We start from the raw sequence: 16833 nt of genomic DNA, 5'->3' as shown, positions 1-16833 counted from the left end.
TATCTGAGCATCTGGACTATTTCTGCATCATCCCTGGTGATAAAAAAAACCTGTTCTTACTTTCTTCACACGTCTTTCCATCTTGCTTTACTGCTAAGCCTGTAGGACACACGCATTTATGGTTCGACGCCTCAGGAACACAGAAATGACTGCATCCTCCATTGTTTACAGAGCAAGAGCTTGAAGCTTCAGAGAAAAACAATTTTAAACGCAAAAGTATAATTCATACCGTCGACCATACAATAAGTTTATTGGTGAAAATATCACTGAAATGTACATTTTAAGAAAGGTAAAAAAGAAGAGATTTTTTACGACTTTTACCTCAGCCTATGACAGGGAAAGGTTTTGCAGTGCCCTTACTCATGATAGACACCAGAATAAAAAAGTAGTAAGCGGTCATTTAATATCGTCTCTGTGAAATGCCCTGGGATTCAACCCTTAATCAACGTCCAGAATTTCGCTAATACCCTTCTAATTTTCACAGGTGATCATCAACTGTAAAGGCTAAAAGTTTCTAAAGAAACTGTGGTGTTGCGTCGGTGGGGGTAATAAGGTAATTTGGTTATACCAACTCAGTTGAAATTGTAAATTGGCCACCGTAACCATTAAAACAGCTGACGTTTTGAGTGTTAGCCCTTCGTCGGTGTTTGGTGTGGGGAAAATATTTCAGGTTTAACATACAACTTTCCTAGTATTACCTGTTGGTTGTCGCCCGCTGTCGTACGCAACAATTTCCATAGGTTTCCCACCATTAATACTGAAACTTTTGAGTACCTCTCCAGTCGTAGCGTCCAGCATGTGGAACTCCTTACTTGTCACCCAGTCAGTAAAGCACAGAAAAGGAGGAATCAACGCCACTCCGAATGGATGCAGGCCATAACTCCGAAATAGGACTTTCCTGTTGTTACCATTATAATCCGCTGATTCCACTCTGTCATAGCCGGCATCTACCCAAAAGATTCTTTTGCTTCCCCTATCTAGGTCAATTCCATTTGGCCAGTAGACTTCTGTTGTTATAATGGCGACTCTTTGCTGTCCGCTAAGGGAAGCTTTTTCAATTCTGGGAGTGCTTCCCCAGTCTGTCCAAATCATTGCACTGTTTATGACGGGATCAATGAATAAAAACTTAGGTGGATCGGCGACTCAAATAAACTGATGAATCAATTATTTATCCAGCCATTAAATCAGTCAGCAAGTCAGCCAGCTGATCAGTCTGTCATTGGGTTGGTTTAACAGTCAAATAAACAACCAGATCAGTCAGTTTCTAGCGAGTCAGTATGTGAGTGAGTCAGTTAGTCAGCCAGTCAGCTTGTAAGTCGGTCAGTTCACGAGTCCATGACTGAGCCCTTTGGTTCGACAAGAATGATTCAGACGATGAGTGAAAATTACAAAGTAGAATTGCACTTAATAATTATCTGGCTATATGAATACAGGAAAGAAGGAAAGTTTCATGAAAGTAATACTATTCAAACCGTTAGAGATTATTTGAAATAAATTTCGTTAAGGAGATAAATTTAAGTTGACGAATGAAACACCTATGAAGGTCATTCTTCTTGAAAAAGTCAAAAGATAAACATATTTGAAAATAACATTTTCATGTTCGACAAAATGAGAAATTAGATAATTTTTGAAAAAAAAAAAATAGTCGCCACTGTTTTACTTTAGGAGATTTGAAATAGTATGAGGAAACTTCTGAAAACCTAGCGAATTTTGGAAAGAAGCCCTTCGGAAACTCTTTGCGCTCTCTGAATTTCACTAATTGTTAGAATCATAGCTACACAAGTACACATCATATTAGAACCGAAAGGCTTACTTAACGTGGTTGTAAATCGCACAAATATGGTGACACTTACTCACTGTCCGGATCAAGGGCTATTGCTCTGGGTTCTTCTAGCTCCGAAGAGATTAAAGTACTCTGGTTGTTTCCATCCAGGTCTGATACCGATATCATATCATAAGTTTTATCAGTCCAATACAACTGAGATGTTCTCCACTGAACTGCTAGTCCATCGCAAACACCAATATTGCTAATAACTGTAGCCGTGCTTTCCACATCAATCCCGAATCGTTTAATGTTCATTTCCGTCGTATCACTCCAAAATATGTACCCCAGGCTGAAATGAAGGTCTATAGCTACAGCTCCTGTAAGGCCTGTAATCACTGAGGTTACCTTTCCTTTTCTATGGTCCACTGCCACTATATCAGTTGTATTTGAAACCAACAAACATGGTGGAGAGCAGAGTGCTACTATCATAATGAAAATAAATATTCCAAGGTTCAGAACTAGAGACAATGCATTGCTTCAAATTAAATCCTAAATTGTGCGTTTTCAACGGTAAAGTTTATTTTTATTGTTCTTTTTATAAAATTAACGTCAGTAATCAAGACAAACCCCTAACCTAGAAGCTTTCTCGTGGGATCCTTAACTAGTTGTGGCTGATAGAATAAACTTAATCGTACAAATCAAACATATTTCAGTGCTACAAAGTAAAACTAAAATTCAAGTGTATGGAACTGACAGGTTATCACAACAGACCTGAGATTGAATAAAACAGACATAAGATTGAACAAACCAGTTTTCTTAACCAACTGAATATGTACATACAACTGAAAAAATGCCAACATTAATTCTAACAATTGAATAAAGGCTGATAATTTCGAAAGAAAGTGTTTGGGGCTGCAACGGTGGGAGTAACAAAATAATTTGGATATATCAACAAAGTTGAAATGGTAAATTGGCCACCGTAATGATTACAAAAGCTGACGTTTCGAGCGTTAGCCCTTCGTCGGAGCGAATAGAGGAATTGTGGGTTGTGTGTGCTTTTAAAGGCAGAAAATGGAGCTACGTTATTGGTGGGAGCATGGCAACGAGAAAAATATGAATAAATTAGTGGAATGAAAAGCGTTCGTTGATCCCTGTGGGATTTAGACTGCCGGTTTGAAAAATGAGCTTTTGTTTAAGATTTTTACGGCTTTCCGTGCCACCTAAGTGCAAGGAAAGAACGCACATGGCCATATGTTACTTAGAATGATTAGGTGAATTAAAATGTCTAGCGACTGTCCTTTTGTAATCATTGCGGTGGCCAATTTACCATTTCAACTTTGTTGATATATCCAAATTAATTCTAACAATGCCCACCACGTTATCGGTTCGTTTATTATTGACTCGCAAGGAAACATGCCCAGGCGTATTTTCATACTCTGTGCACACAACACAAAGAACAGACCACACCACATAGAAGAACCGACAGGCTGGCGTCTCATTTAAGTTCGCTCTATTAATGATGTAAATACCTCCATCTGACAGTGAACTCCTCATCAAAACCACTAACACGAACTTTATCCACATCAAAACTTTTTTCATCTTCATAAATCGTTCCTGAGTAAATAAAGAGTGAAAAATGATTTAGCACAGCTGTGTATCTGCCGGTTGTGTTCTTGTTTGGTGGGAAGAGCGAGGAGGAGAAAGGATACCCTGATACTTTTTTCCGATGACATCCCTCTTATTGTGCTTTAAAAGGACGGAGGACGAAGTTTCTTAACATAGTAAAAAAGAGGGATCTTAATAAGAAATATTTCTCCTCAGTGGAAATCTAACTATCCTGGCCAGCTTTCGTGTTAAATGCCTGGTCTTTAGATGTAATGGCACTTTCTTGCAAGGTGATTTGAGTCGGTATTTCTTACATTTATTCACCACTTGAAAAAATATTTTTCACATTTTTTGATGCATTTCCCTTTGAAAACTGCGGCAGGAACAAATTGATAGCTGCTGACGTTGTAAACGAAAGGTGCAAACAGGAAAGAAAGACTGCACGAAGGGGAAGTGACTAACAAGTCAAAAACTGCTCAGGGCTGCTCTTAAAGATCAAGCTCTAGATAACTTGGTTGATAAACGGGTCTTGTAAATCACGTCAACATTGAGCTTGGAGGAAATGGACTCTCACTCGACAATTATTCCGATACAACGTCGTTGTGAACTACACCTAACTAATATACTTACAGGTACAGGAAGGGTGAATATTTGACTAACCATTTTCAGTTTGTTTGCAAGGTGTGATAATCAGCTTCCAATAGGGACCAGAAATATTCTCCACCTTATCAAGGTTGGGTTGACAAACATTTCCGGCGAGCAGAGTTCTAAATCCAAACAGACCAATTTGAAAGATGTTTCTCACCCAGAAATAATAGAATCATTGACCTGTGGCAGCCCTGTGGAGAACAAAATAAATTATTATTGGATGACCACTGAATGACTAAGCGATTTGTTTCTGCCAAGATAATTGATAATTTTAAGCTTAGTCGAGAAGCTTCTGGCTCACAAGAAAGACTGTTATAAAGAATTGCTGCCAGAAAGGTAACAAGAGTGATTTCTAGTTGGTAAAACCGACATTTAAGTGGCGTGAAACAGACAGAGTATCATGTTTACAAAAGACTTAAAGATTGACGGTCGAATAGAATTCCAAAGATTTTCGGAGTCCGTATACATGTTTAGCGCGCCTTCTGTTTCAAAATTGCACGACTTCGGAGAATTGTACAAATCATATCGCAAGTTACACGCACCTTCTTAGAGTTACGCCGGTTTATCGTGTTAACAACTGACTTATGAAGCGCCTAGAGATTACGGAAACACAAAGAGTGATGCTAAAACTGTGCCAACGTAAGATGCCAACCAACTATTTTTCATGTTATGCGTATATAATTAACAGAAAGATGTTTCTGAGTATGGTACGTTATCAGGCCGACAACACACCTTATCTGGGTGACGGTTTAAGTTCCTACGAGAATCCAAGTGATGTTTACAACTGACTGAGTAGGTGCGTGTAACTTGCGGAGTGATTCTTCTAACTCTCCGAAGTCGTGTAATTTTGAAACCGAAGGCGCGCTAAACATGTATGCGGACTCGAAAATCTTTAAAATCCTATTTATTGATTTTGAGACTGGTAATAAGGAGCAGTGCCTTGTGGAATCCCATTCGTCCGTCAATCTTTAGTACCATGCAAAACAAACCTAACTGGGATTTTCAACAGGATCTGCTGGAGAACTTTAATTTAAACAAAATCAAGCAAAATATATTAACTGTAATAATGCCCCCACATTGACCTGGATTCAGACGTGCCTTAGGGTATTTTCATAGTTGGTACACACAACACACAGACATAGAAAATTAAAAAAGGTCTCATGGTAGTAAACTCTATTAGTGATGCAAAATCAACTGACTGTTTTTGTCGCAATAATTAAGAGATTTAAGCTGAGTAGTGAAATTTCTGGCGTACTAGAAAGTTTAATAAACGAGAATTGTTGCAAAAAAAAAAATAACCTGAGAAATTTTAGGATAAGGTTGCGAACAAATGCCTTTTGTCTGTTACTACGTAATTAATTTATTAATTCTGTTCGGTGAAGCGTTATGTTTAGTCGTTCTTTCTATCTTGATCTTAACGACGGAAAACCGTATTTGCTGAAAGGATTGAACTGATTTCGAGAGGTAGGACTTAGCAGTATAGTATAGACTAAAATTTTTTTCTAGAGAGCTTCTGAACGTTCGATTGGACCATTGATTAACCTGCACGGCGTAAAAGACGATTGATTTTGATTCAATAATGAAGATACAATATGTATTTAGAATTGGGTTTTGGAGAGATTCTGTTACAAATCAGCTACGATGATAGAAAGTGAATACTTTTTTCAGAAATTGGTATCCAAAGGCCATACATAAATATATTTTGAGTTTATTTGGATCCACCTAAAATGCCTGCTTCCTGTTTAGTATAGGAAAAAGACAAAACGCATGCCTTACTTTGGTGTCTGTAAAAAACAAAAATTATTCCAAAAAGGATCTCTCTGCATAAAAAAGGTAGAGAAAATTCGTAGTAATTCCACCCACCGCGTTAGGAAGGAGAGACAGTGAAAAATATGGCTTTATTTCAACGATCACTTTCGAAACGCATTTAACATTTAACTTTCACTAATATTGCACTGATGTAATTACTATGAAAATTTAGAGGAGTGCACCTACGGTTTAAACCAGGAAAGTTTCATGAAAAACAATTACACTTTGTTTTTATTCATTTTTCATGTTCTGTTTCGGTGCTTTGTCTATTTCAGAATTATCGCGCTCAAAGAATTGATTGAGAGCATGATGTCATTCTATAAATTAAATAACCCCCGAAAAAAAAAATTGATAATTGAAAAGTTGACCGTTCATATTAACATAAATCGAAAGACTCTGTTTAATGCTATCGTGGTTTAAACATTTTAATGGATGTGGTCTAATTTAAGCGTTACAGCATGAGTTCCTTTTGTATGCTTGCTCATTAGCTGCCCTTTTATCTGATGAAGTGTAAATAGGATAGCAGTATTGTACTAAATATTTTAGACGTCTTAATCATGTATTTCTGCTAAAAGAATATTGAGTAATCTTGCATTGATGTAATTGTTCTGCAAACGTAGAGGAGTGCACCTACGGTGTAAACTAGTAAGTGTCACGAAACACACTTTTGTTTTGTTTTAATCTATTTTTTTCTTGTGCTGTTTCGTTTGTTTGTTTTTTCACAAATATCGAGCTTAAAGAATTTTTTAAGAGCATAATATCAATCTATAAATTATATGACCTCCGAAGAAAAATCAGACTATTAATAAGTTTAACGTTCATACTAACAGAAATCGAAAGACATTGTTTAATGCTACTCTGGTTTAAGGATTTCTTGAATGTAACCGAGGAATTGCAATTTATAGACCCATTGTTTCGACACTCCTATCTAGCACCTTCCTCGGGGTGAATTAAGGGTTAAAACATGAGTTCCTTTCATATGCTTACCAATTAGCTGCCCTTTTTTTTTTCTGACGAGGTGCAAATAGGCGTAAGGTAGTTAGTCGCCATCATCACGATTCAAAGGAGTGTAGGACGAGTTGATATGCTAGGATTCCAACTAAAGGCGCTGGTGGTAACTTCGATTAGTAAAGATAATTTTAGAACTCTCCCACCCAATGATCTTGCACCAGGCGGCGAAATTTTATTAAATCAGGGTGAATTCTCCCACAAATATTCATCTCACAGTAATATCAATGAAATCAAAAGCATTTTTCCTTATGCTTTGAGGTTTTTTTGCAAGGAATACCAGAATAAACCGAAATAACTAATAGAAATCCCTCGTGAATTGCAAGAAAAATATGAAAAGGACAAAAACAAAAGCTGAGTGAAGCACGAGAAGACTGCATCCGCAATAGTATTCGACATATTGGAGAAATATTATTTGTGTGTTAACTGGAAGGTAAACTGCTTCTTTAAAAGAGTACAAGAGCGGAGGAATCAATTTTCTTTGAAAACTTTCCAAACATGCAGCTATTCAAACTGTTCACGCTGAATCTAATCATCCCTTTGGTGTCATGGCTGGCTCTTCTTGCGCAATAATTCTATTTTAAAACGTAGAATTAATTTGGCAAAAGTGATATTAATTTCGTTGTTTTAATCTCTAGAGCCTAGAGATGGCGGCTAGAGTTCGTGGCAGCCAAGCAGTTGGGAGGTCACTCCTTGTTCCAACGGGTTATTGATTAGAAAACGCAACTGTGACAATCCATCCCCGGCCCATGGTGGAGCTAATTGCCACGGGAGTTCTACAGATACGAGAGACTGCGACGAGTGTAGCCGTGGATTGGCCGGATGCCAGCATCATTGTCGAAATTACGATCATAAAGTCAGTTCACTCACTTTCGAGTGCTATTGCCGATATGGCTATAGACTCTCGGTGGACTCAAAGAGCTGTGAGAGTAAGTTTATTAATCTTTTTTTTTTCTCTTTTTTCAGTTTGCACGAGTTTTGTAGTTGTAAAATCTTTTATTCATCGGGACCAAGGTATGAAAAGTAAAACCTTTGCACCCAGACTGCCAACTTATCTCTGCCTTACGTACACATTTAATTTCAATTAATTCGTGGATTTAGAAGTTCTGTACTAAAAACAATACTTTTGAAACAAATTCAGCTGCATAATAGAAACGTAAGATAACAGTTTCATAAGTGAGCAACCTACATCTCCTTATATAGCATTAAAACCCTCGATAGCTAAGAACTACTCTCCATAAACGAGTTGATCACTCACAGGATTAACAACTGGAGATAGATAATAAACAGATATCTGAGCAATTTCGTTGCAGTTACACAATACTTAGTCTCAGATATGATCTATGGGTCGATTCATACCCATTTTTTTTAATTCTGAGGGGTTTGTGTTACTGCGCTTTTGACCATCGGTGGTTCAACCTCTCAGCTACGGACACGAATGGGCAGAGCATAAGAGAGTTTCTAAAAATACAAGAAAACACAAATTCTTCGATAACTTTATAGCATCGAGACAATGTCTTACAAAAGAACGGTATAGACTCTCACCTAGCCAGCCCTTTTTCACTCAAAAGCTATTTTAGTTGACTTTTCTTCTAACTGTTTTACTCGAAATCTCTAGAATGCAAACGAAGTGGATAGAGGGGGTGCAAGTGCAAACGAAATATTTAAAGCCACAATAAAATCTTTCCATCTAAAGCGGGCTTTTGAATGGTACATGTGTTATTGAACAAGCGAGAAATAAAGATGGTCAGATATTGGGGAGTTAATTTTTTTTTTTTTTTTAGTTCTCATGGACCGAGACTAAGTCGAAGTTACTGCTTTAGCGTGTTGTCTCAGTGTCCATAATGAGGATGTTAGGTTTTACCTCTCCGAGGCCTAGATATAGTATCCTTAATTCTTAACGGGCATAAGAGATTGTCGGTAAACGAGAGGTGTCCTTAGGGAGAGATTCAATGTCTAGCCGTTGGTCCTTACTAGAGAGAAATAGGAGATATGCGTACCCCGCGTTGTTAAAGGTGTCGGTATTTGTCAGTCAGTTCTACTGTACCATTAATTTTACAGAGAGAAGATGCGAAGCACTGAGTGCACCGGATAATGGTGATATTACTCCTTCTACATGTGAATCCGACCCACGGCATGGTGATACATGCCTTCGAACATGTGACCGAGGGTATCAACCCGTCGGACCTATGGACATACGGCGTGAAAATGGACAATGGAGCGATACTGCCGGATTTCAGTGCAGAGGTAATGTAATCTTACCTGTTTTCGTTAGTGTTGTTGTTGTTTTTTTTCCCTACGGAGGGGTGGAGTAAAATACCTTGCTTCATGCAGAGGTGAATCTTCGAAATTAAGTCAATTTATTGTCTAGCAAAACCAAGACCTTTGAATTCGGTACATGCCCATATAACTAATAACACAGAAGCCACTTCATAATGCCAGATCAATTGGCATGGTAAATCACAGATGTTATGAACCTTAATTAACAGCAATCGAGTCGATGTAGGTCATTTAAGAGAAGTGGTCAGTTGCCTAAGGATTTGATTATAATAAAGTTGTTAGAAGGAAATAGTAGAATACCTGAAGTGTGCTGATTTAAAATGTAACTATTACTCCCACGTGCGCTTAGCACGCGTGTGGCAGAGCCCCATACCCATGGAATATGGTCAACCTCTTTTCGTTTGATTGTCACGTGACTGACCGAGCGTACGTACGTGCCCTCAGATTGCACGGGTAGGGTAGGGGAGACTAACAAAACGTAGGGAGGGGTGTCTCAGGCGAGTCTTGGCAAATGCACATCTTATATGTTATCATTAATATTAGGAACTTGGGAGCTCCGCTTTTAGGCTTGGCTAAATCTATATATTATTTCAGTGCGTGAATGTCAAGCCTTAGGCGAGGTGGACAATGGTCAAATAACTCCGCCAATATGTAGCACAAGACCTCTTCATGGTCAAACGTGTGTCTACGAATGTGCTCCCGGTTATGTAGTTAATGGACCTAACTCAAACAAATGTGACAATGGACAATGGAAATGTCCTTTTTCTACTTGCAAAGGTAAGCTATATTTTATTTTGTGGTCGAGAACAAGTTATCTACTTAAGATTTACCGAATACTTTTCTGTAAGGCCCGGCCGACCAAACTTAGTCAGTGAATAACTTGTCGTAACACCGCCGATCTTTGTCTACATATCAAAGTTTTTGGCTTATGCATCCCGGTGGGTAAGGTGATGGAGGCGGGGGTGGAGTTTGGCTGTTTCTCTTTTTCTTTGCTTTTGTTTGTCTGATTTGTTTTGCTTGCTTGTGGGGCGTCTTTGTTAATTCATTCGTAATTTCTGTTAAAATTGCGCGTTTAGTGTTGGCTAATTGTTCCACCTATGATGAGTTATGACATGATAGACGAGGTTTATTTTTCTTCTTCAAGTCACAATTGGCAAATGTATTTTATTTATATGTAGTTATTTAATCTCAAGCTCTGAACCGTTAAGCGCAGTTTTAGGTCTTGTTTGTTCGTCTTAGACTTTGAAGATCCCTCATTTGGAGAAACATGCCCATCAGAGCCGGTAAATTATATCGCTGAAGAGGGAAGAATTACAGCTACGCTGGACTTAGAGCTAATCAAACCTACGGTGACAGACAACTCGGGTGAAGTTAGATTATCATCTTCCCCTCAAGTGACCTCGCCACACGTATTTCCCGAGGGAATCACCACTGTGATTTACGAAGCAGAGGACCCAACAGGAAACAAAGCACACTGCTATTTTAAAGTCTCTGTCCAAGGTACAAGATGATAATAGTAGTAATAGTAAAAATAATAATAATAATAATAATAATAATAATAATAACAATAATAAACAGCGCGCAACAATGTCTTTGTGAATTAATGCATTAGTTCTAGATTAATTGATTCGAGATGAGACGTTCATGAAAGATTACCAGAAGAGATTGTGTAGTACAGGATGTTGTTCATCGTGGTAACGCATATAAATAAGGTTTTCATCGTGTATAGTTGGATGTAGAGTCAGGCTATCAATACAACTGAAATATCGAACTAATTTACAAGAAAACAAAACATTTGAAGTGATTGCATGTGGCTGAATTATATCTTTAGTTCTTCGGTGTTCCGTTTTGCTTGCACCTGCAAACGGGAAGTTTGAGAATGGTACCTGTGGAAATGTTTATGGTAGTTCCTGTCGCTTTGCCTATAACGAAGGATACAAAATAACTGGATCTGTCGAAAGAAAATGTGTCAAGAAGTCTGACACAGACGAGGCGTACTGGAAGGTAAATGAAACTTCTTGTGCGAGTAAGTTGACTTGTGTTAGTTTGATGTCTCCATGATTTAGTACCATCGCCATCTCGTAATTTGCATTAAAGAAGAAAAAGGTGGTTGCTGGGCAAAAAATGTCTACACATTACTTTTGCAAAGAATAAACTCCGAGATGTGGTAGGGTTACCAAATTATAAAATCATTAGAAGAAGGTCTCACTCTTTTTCTATTTCAAATCTTTAATAGGGGATTCAAAAAAAAAGTTCATCGAAACAGTTATTAAGTGAGCACTAAAACAATGCAGGTTTTAATCTCTCGACATTCCAAACTAGATATTCTAAACTAGATATTCCTAAATAGCAAGCAATAAACATTGAAAAAAAGTCACTTAGCCCTGATATAGCGATAAAATGGATATGGCACGTTACCATCACATCATTTCTTTCAGTTGTTCGCTGTTCTAGCCCCATTACTCCAGCTAACACGACAAACTCTGGTCACGATTGTCATGATTTCAGGCCCAGTTACAACACAAACTGTTTCTTCCGTTGCAATCGTGGATTTGAAGCTGAGAAAGGATCGGAAAGAGTAACTTGCAAGGAGACTGGGCAGTGGGATGGAGATCCTCTTCAGTGCAGAGGTAAGAACTGAAAGGTTTCGGGAAAGCATTCAAAGACACGCAAAGGGATGAGCTAATCGTTTGAATTTTGGCATTATGATTATTTGGCATTATGAATTTTGGCATTATAATATTTGGCATTATGAATTTTGATTATGTTTTGACTTTAAGCTTCATAATGGAATGGCATGTCCATCTTTATTTTCTTTGACATCTCTATAATGATTCGATTGAGAGAGTTTATTTCTATTAATCTATAGCTATCACCTGCGAATCAATGAAAATTGGTTCCGTGGAGGGTTTGGAAGTGACACCTCGTTCTTGTATTAATTCCAACGCCACTATTCCCTACGAAATACAATGCATATTCACCTGCAAAGATGGTTATCAATTAAAGGGACCTGGATTGAAGACATGTACTCGATCCAAAATACTGGAAAATCCCTCCTGCGAAGGTTTTGTTCTCTTTATATTATTGTTGTTTGTGTTGTTGTTGTTATTTTGTTTTGTTCTGTTATGTTTCTTTCTTCTTACCAATTCACTGACGTACACTTTTTTTCATAATGGTTACCTTTTTTTTATGCTTTTTTTCACCTCGACCTTACTTTGAAAAATTGGCACCATTGTCACTTTTTGTTTTGAAAAAAGTTTTGGTCACTTAAACCTCCTTTACATTTATGTGAAAATAAACAGGCAATCGAGCAAAACAAAAGAAATTGATAATGATAGCAATAAAAAACTAAGGCAACGAGGACAGCGAAGATGACAATGGCTACGGTGATCGATGGCAATAGCGATGATAGTATTGCCGCAATAGAGAATGAAAGTATGTAACTTTGTTTAGCAAAGTAGGGAGGGGAGGCGAGTAATGTCAAGTACATGGTTTTAAATAGACAATGTTATAATCGTTAAGCGTATGAGTAAACCTGAAGATGACAGTGCAATTTAGATAGTACTGGTTTTATTTCAACTATATTTTCCTTCTCCGTTAGGAATATGCTTTTTCTTTCCTCTTCCCTCCCCCTCCCACACAAAGGGCTGGCAAATATTCGCGCAGCTTGGGAATGGACTTTTGTAGTTCTGTGAACTAAAATAGATGAAGTTTTTTTTTTCTTTTGATTGTCTGCTTACTTTCTGATTATTGTTTTTATTTCATTTTGTTTTGTTCTTTATATTTATTTATTGTTCATCTGTACTTTCCAGTTTTCTTTCATTCCCTGACGTTTCAGCGCCAGTGTTCATAAACTGTCCAAATAACAATGAGGTATTTGCTGACAGAGGGAAAATATCGACAATAGTCCACTGGCCTCACCCAACTGCAAAAGACAACTCAGGCTTCGAACCAAATGTAATTCTTCCCAACAAACAACCGGGTGTAGAATTTTCGTCTGGGGTGCACGTGATCATCTACAAAGCGGAAGACAGAAAAGGAAATACTGCCGAATGCAAGTTCAAAGTGATTGTTTCAGGTAATACCTATTTTAACAGATGCAAATATAACTGGGCGTTGTAATAATGAACAAAAGCTGCTTTAGACGCATCCTCGGAGACCCAGGGGCTGTGGGTCGATTTCAAGTTAGGGCATGAAAAGCCCCTGGGGACATTGTCTTACAAAACTAGTTCCAAACGGTCGCAGTCGTTCTGCCATCTGATTGGTGCCAGAAAATCTTTGTGTTTTTCTGCCCAATCAGAGTGAAGTGTACTTTAGAGTCCTTTCGTGTGTTTTAACACGGACATACACTAATAGCTCAGTTGCTCGCTATGTTTGTTTAAGCCGTGCAACGGAGATTTGCTTGAGGTGAAAAGTTTCAGTCTCAGCTCACAATGTAAGAGAAACCGATCAGATTGTCCGCGAAAATCTTACCGGAAATTATACTGAATACTTTCGCAGCTATCACTAGAGAACGTGTTTTAAAGTTTGCGAGGTTTGTATACAACACGATGGTTGCAGTCATTAATATGCAATGTATATATGAAATTCATATATTTTGAACTGCGGTATTAGATACGTATAATGCACGATCCTCGCAGTAGAGAGCGCTATTTATGCAATAGCGAAAATCAGACCTGAAAAAAATCAGGCCTGTACGGGATTCGAACCACTGACCTCTGCGATACTAGTGCAGCGCTCTACCAATTGAGCTTACAAGCCAACTGGGAGCAGGCCGTTAAGTTGATTCGTAATAAACCCGTGATGATAAATCAGATGCAATGTATATATGAAGTTCATATGTACATTCATATAACGGCCTGCTCCCAGTTGGCTTGTTAGCTGGATTGGTAGAGCGCTGCACTAGTATCGCAGAGGTCAGTGGTTCGAATCCCGTACAGGCCTGATTCTTTTCAGGTCTGATTTTCGCTATTGCATAAATAGCGCTCTCTACTGCGAGGATCGTGTATTATACGAGTCATCGATATGTCGCTTTAAACGTTAAACGAGATTTAAGCTAAATTCTTTCTAGATTTTTTGCATAATTTGCTGTGACTGAAACTTTGCCCATCCCGTGAGGTTATTTCGTCGCACAGGCCACGCAGGTATGTCGAGCAATTGGCGCTTTCGCCTACGTAACTTTCTACTTTCTGTACGCGCCAAAATCTAATTTTCGCTTTGTATTAAAGTCGTCCACAATACGGCTTAAGTTCGTGGACGACCTCCAGCAAGCGCTTTGAGAAAGCTTAGCTGTGTTTCCGGTTAGCTAATTAAAATCTGAACAGAAACTTATTAACGAGAACATTGTGGAAAGGAGAGATCTTTTCGGCCAGTTACTGAAGGGGTTTGGAAAGAGTTTAATCTTTCAACTGCTGCCTAGAGTGTTGAAATTCTTGAGCTAAGAAGGCCACGGATTCTCTTCTAGTCCCTTGGTCATTGTCATTTCACCTCTTGATCTGGCGATTGTTGAAGACCAAGTTAAATACCTTTGATCATTGGGAATCGATCCGATGCTGCTTTCAATGGTGGAAAACAAAACCAAAGACCAAGAAATAATGGATAGAAAGGGCGGGTTTGCTATATTGTAAATGTCAGCTTAGTAGTACAGGGTCATCTACCCACATCTAAGAAGCAAAAGTTTCCACACTTTGCTTTTTTTTTTTTCAAGCGAAGATGAGATTAGATTTAGGCACGCACAGAAAGTTGCGCAAGTACCAGTTGCTCGACATACCTGCGTCGCCCGTGCGACGAAATAACTTCACGGGATTGGAAAAGTTTCAGTCACAGCAAATTATGCAAAAAATCTAGAAAAGATGTAAGCTTAAATCTCGGTTAACGTTTAAAGCGACATATCAATGACTGCAACCATCGTGTTGTATACAATCCTCGCAAACTTTAAAACACGTTCTCTAGTGATACCTGCGAAAGTATTCAATATAATTTCCGGTAAGATTTTCGCGGACAATATGATCGATTTGTCTTACATTGTGTGCTGAGACTGAAACTTTTCATCTCAAGCAAATCTCCGTCGCACGGCCCAAGGCATAGCGAGCAACTGAGCTATTAGTATTTGTCCGTCTTACAACACACGAAAGGACTCCAAAGCCCACTTCACTCTGATTGGGCAGAAAAACACAAAGATTTCCTGGCACCAATCAGATGGCAGAATGACTGCGACCGTTTGGAACTAGTCTTGTAAGACAATGTCCCCAGGGGCTCTTCATGCCCTAACTTGAAATCGACCCACAACCCCTGGGTCTCCGAGGATGCTTTAGACGTTTAGACGTTTATTATCAACAAAAGCGACGCCTAGTCTCATGTTATCAGTGTTTAACCACCAGAAAATCTTTCTTTTTCCTATTGACCATTTGCTTTACTTTTGCATCCTATTACAAATTATAACATAACCAATGTAAATCGCGCGCTCTGATTGGTCAATTTAGCGTCCCCCATTTGCCATGGGTGTACGCTGCTGATGTGAGCAAATGCAAAGACTATTTTTCCGCGCGCGCTTCTTTTTTTGCTCACGTAAGATCTCTTAAATAAAAGAGAACTCTTTAGCTACAATGTATCAATGTTATAAATATTGTAAGAAATAGACAACGTTTTTGAGAGACATTTCTCGGCATGCTTCTGCCATTTTCAATCAATGAGTAACAGAACATGAGTGGTTCGAATCCCATAAAGGCCTGATTTTTCTCAGGTCTGATTTTCGCTATTGCATAAATAGCGCTCTCTACTTCGAGGATCGTGCATGATACGTATTTAATACCGCAGTTCAAAATATATATGAACTTCATATATACATTGTATCTGAAGAAGCGGCGAACCCTCAAGTACATCCAAACCACACTAAGAATGCTGGATTTCTTCTGAGCTACAAACGATATGAAACTCGGCTCCAGCCATGGCCGAAAGCGTCTGTCGGAATAATGTTGGGCTTTTGGTCCAGCCCTATCCCATGCAATTAAAACTAATTTCTTTCAAGCTTAAATTCGTTTATCTTTTCGTGCTGCCAACAGCGAGATAAACCATTGCCGGTATTGCCACTAAAAGGGCTTAATATATAGGTCAGACTGCCAACCTTCCTGGACTACGCATGTTTGTATACGAAGGGATTCTCTCTATAGAACTGCCCGGCCTTGTTCCTTGATCAACTCTTAATGAAATGGTACTCAATAATCTCAGGAATAATCTCAAGAAATACAGTGAAATAGAATTCATACTTAAAAAAAAAAGAGAAAAACCTGTCGGTCAGCGATCGGTTCTGACTAAAATGGTAATTTCCCTCAGCAATTCCAAAGCAATTCAGCATCTTGTAATGATGTTCCCTTTTTCGCCATCTTGGGACAGTGGTCATTTTTATTAGATAATTTGGATGAAAAAAGGATTTGTTTAGTTACTCGGTGGAACCTGTGTTTTGTAGATCTTTATGCCTCAGAAGCTCCGAAAAACAGAAACAGGCCAGATAATAAGGGCACAAACGGTGTTACGTTGTCGGGTGGAATACCAAGCCTCCGAACTCAGACCTCTTCAGGAAGTTTACAGGTATGGTTTTTAAGTTATCACTCACTTGCTTGCACGCACGTAAGCACTCCCACAACGCAGAACGAAAAAGGGGTAATTTGTACGTCAGTTTTTCCTTTCCAGAGCTTTACATCGACATCGAGCGATGGAGG

The 16833-nt window shown here is 38.6% G+C and overlaps 2 protein-coding genes across 2 annotated transcripts in view; one reads left to right on the top strand and one right to left on the bottom strand.

The window, feature by feature from the left end:
- Positions 1-4164, bottom strand: part of LOC111340959 (uncharacterized) — a 45235-nt gene extending 41071 nt beyond the window's left edge. Inside the window, exons 1-5 of the mRNA XM_088759897.1 lie at positions 4031-4164; positions 3295-3379; positions 1854-2247; positions 699-1096; positions 61-186 (exon numbers count right to left, since the gene is read on the bottom strand). Coding sequence (XP_088616023.1) covers positions 61-186; positions 699-1096; positions 1854-2247; positions 3295-3379; positions 4031-4033 — 1006 coding nt within the window. The 5' untranslated portion in view covers positions 4034-4164. The remainder of the gene's footprint in view (positions 1-60; positions 187-698; positions 1097-1853; positions 2248-3294; positions 3380-4030) is intronic.
- A 2747-nt stretch (positions 4165-6911) lies between these two features.
- LOC111333367 (uncharacterized) overlaps positions 6912-16833 on the top strand; it is a 24790-nt gene continuing 14868 nt past the window's right edge. Inside the window, 10 exon segments of the mRNA XM_088761954.1 lie at positions 6912-7023; positions 7474-7764; positions 8897-9082; positions 9710-9892; positions 10355-10615; positions 10947-11141; positions 11554-11745; positions 11985-12178; positions 12944-13193; positions 16581-16785. Of these exon segments, the coding sequence (XP_088618080.1) occupies positions 6912-7023; positions 7474-7764; positions 8897-9082; positions 9710-9892; positions 10355-10615; positions 10947-11141; positions 11554-11745; positions 11985-12178; positions 12944-13193; positions 16581-16785 (2069 nt within the window).

The sequence above is a fragment of the Stylophora pistillata genome, chromosome 5 (assembly GCF_964205215.1).
Source record: "Stylophora pistillata chromosome 5, jaStyPist1.2, whole genome shotgun sequence".
Taxonomy (NCBI): Eukaryota; Metazoa; Cnidaria; class Anthozoa; order Scleractinia; family Pocilloporidae; genus Stylophora; species Stylophora pistillata.
The sequence above is the reverse complement of the archived record's forward strand: the minus strand, read 5'-3'. Positions and strand labels throughout refer to the sequence as shown.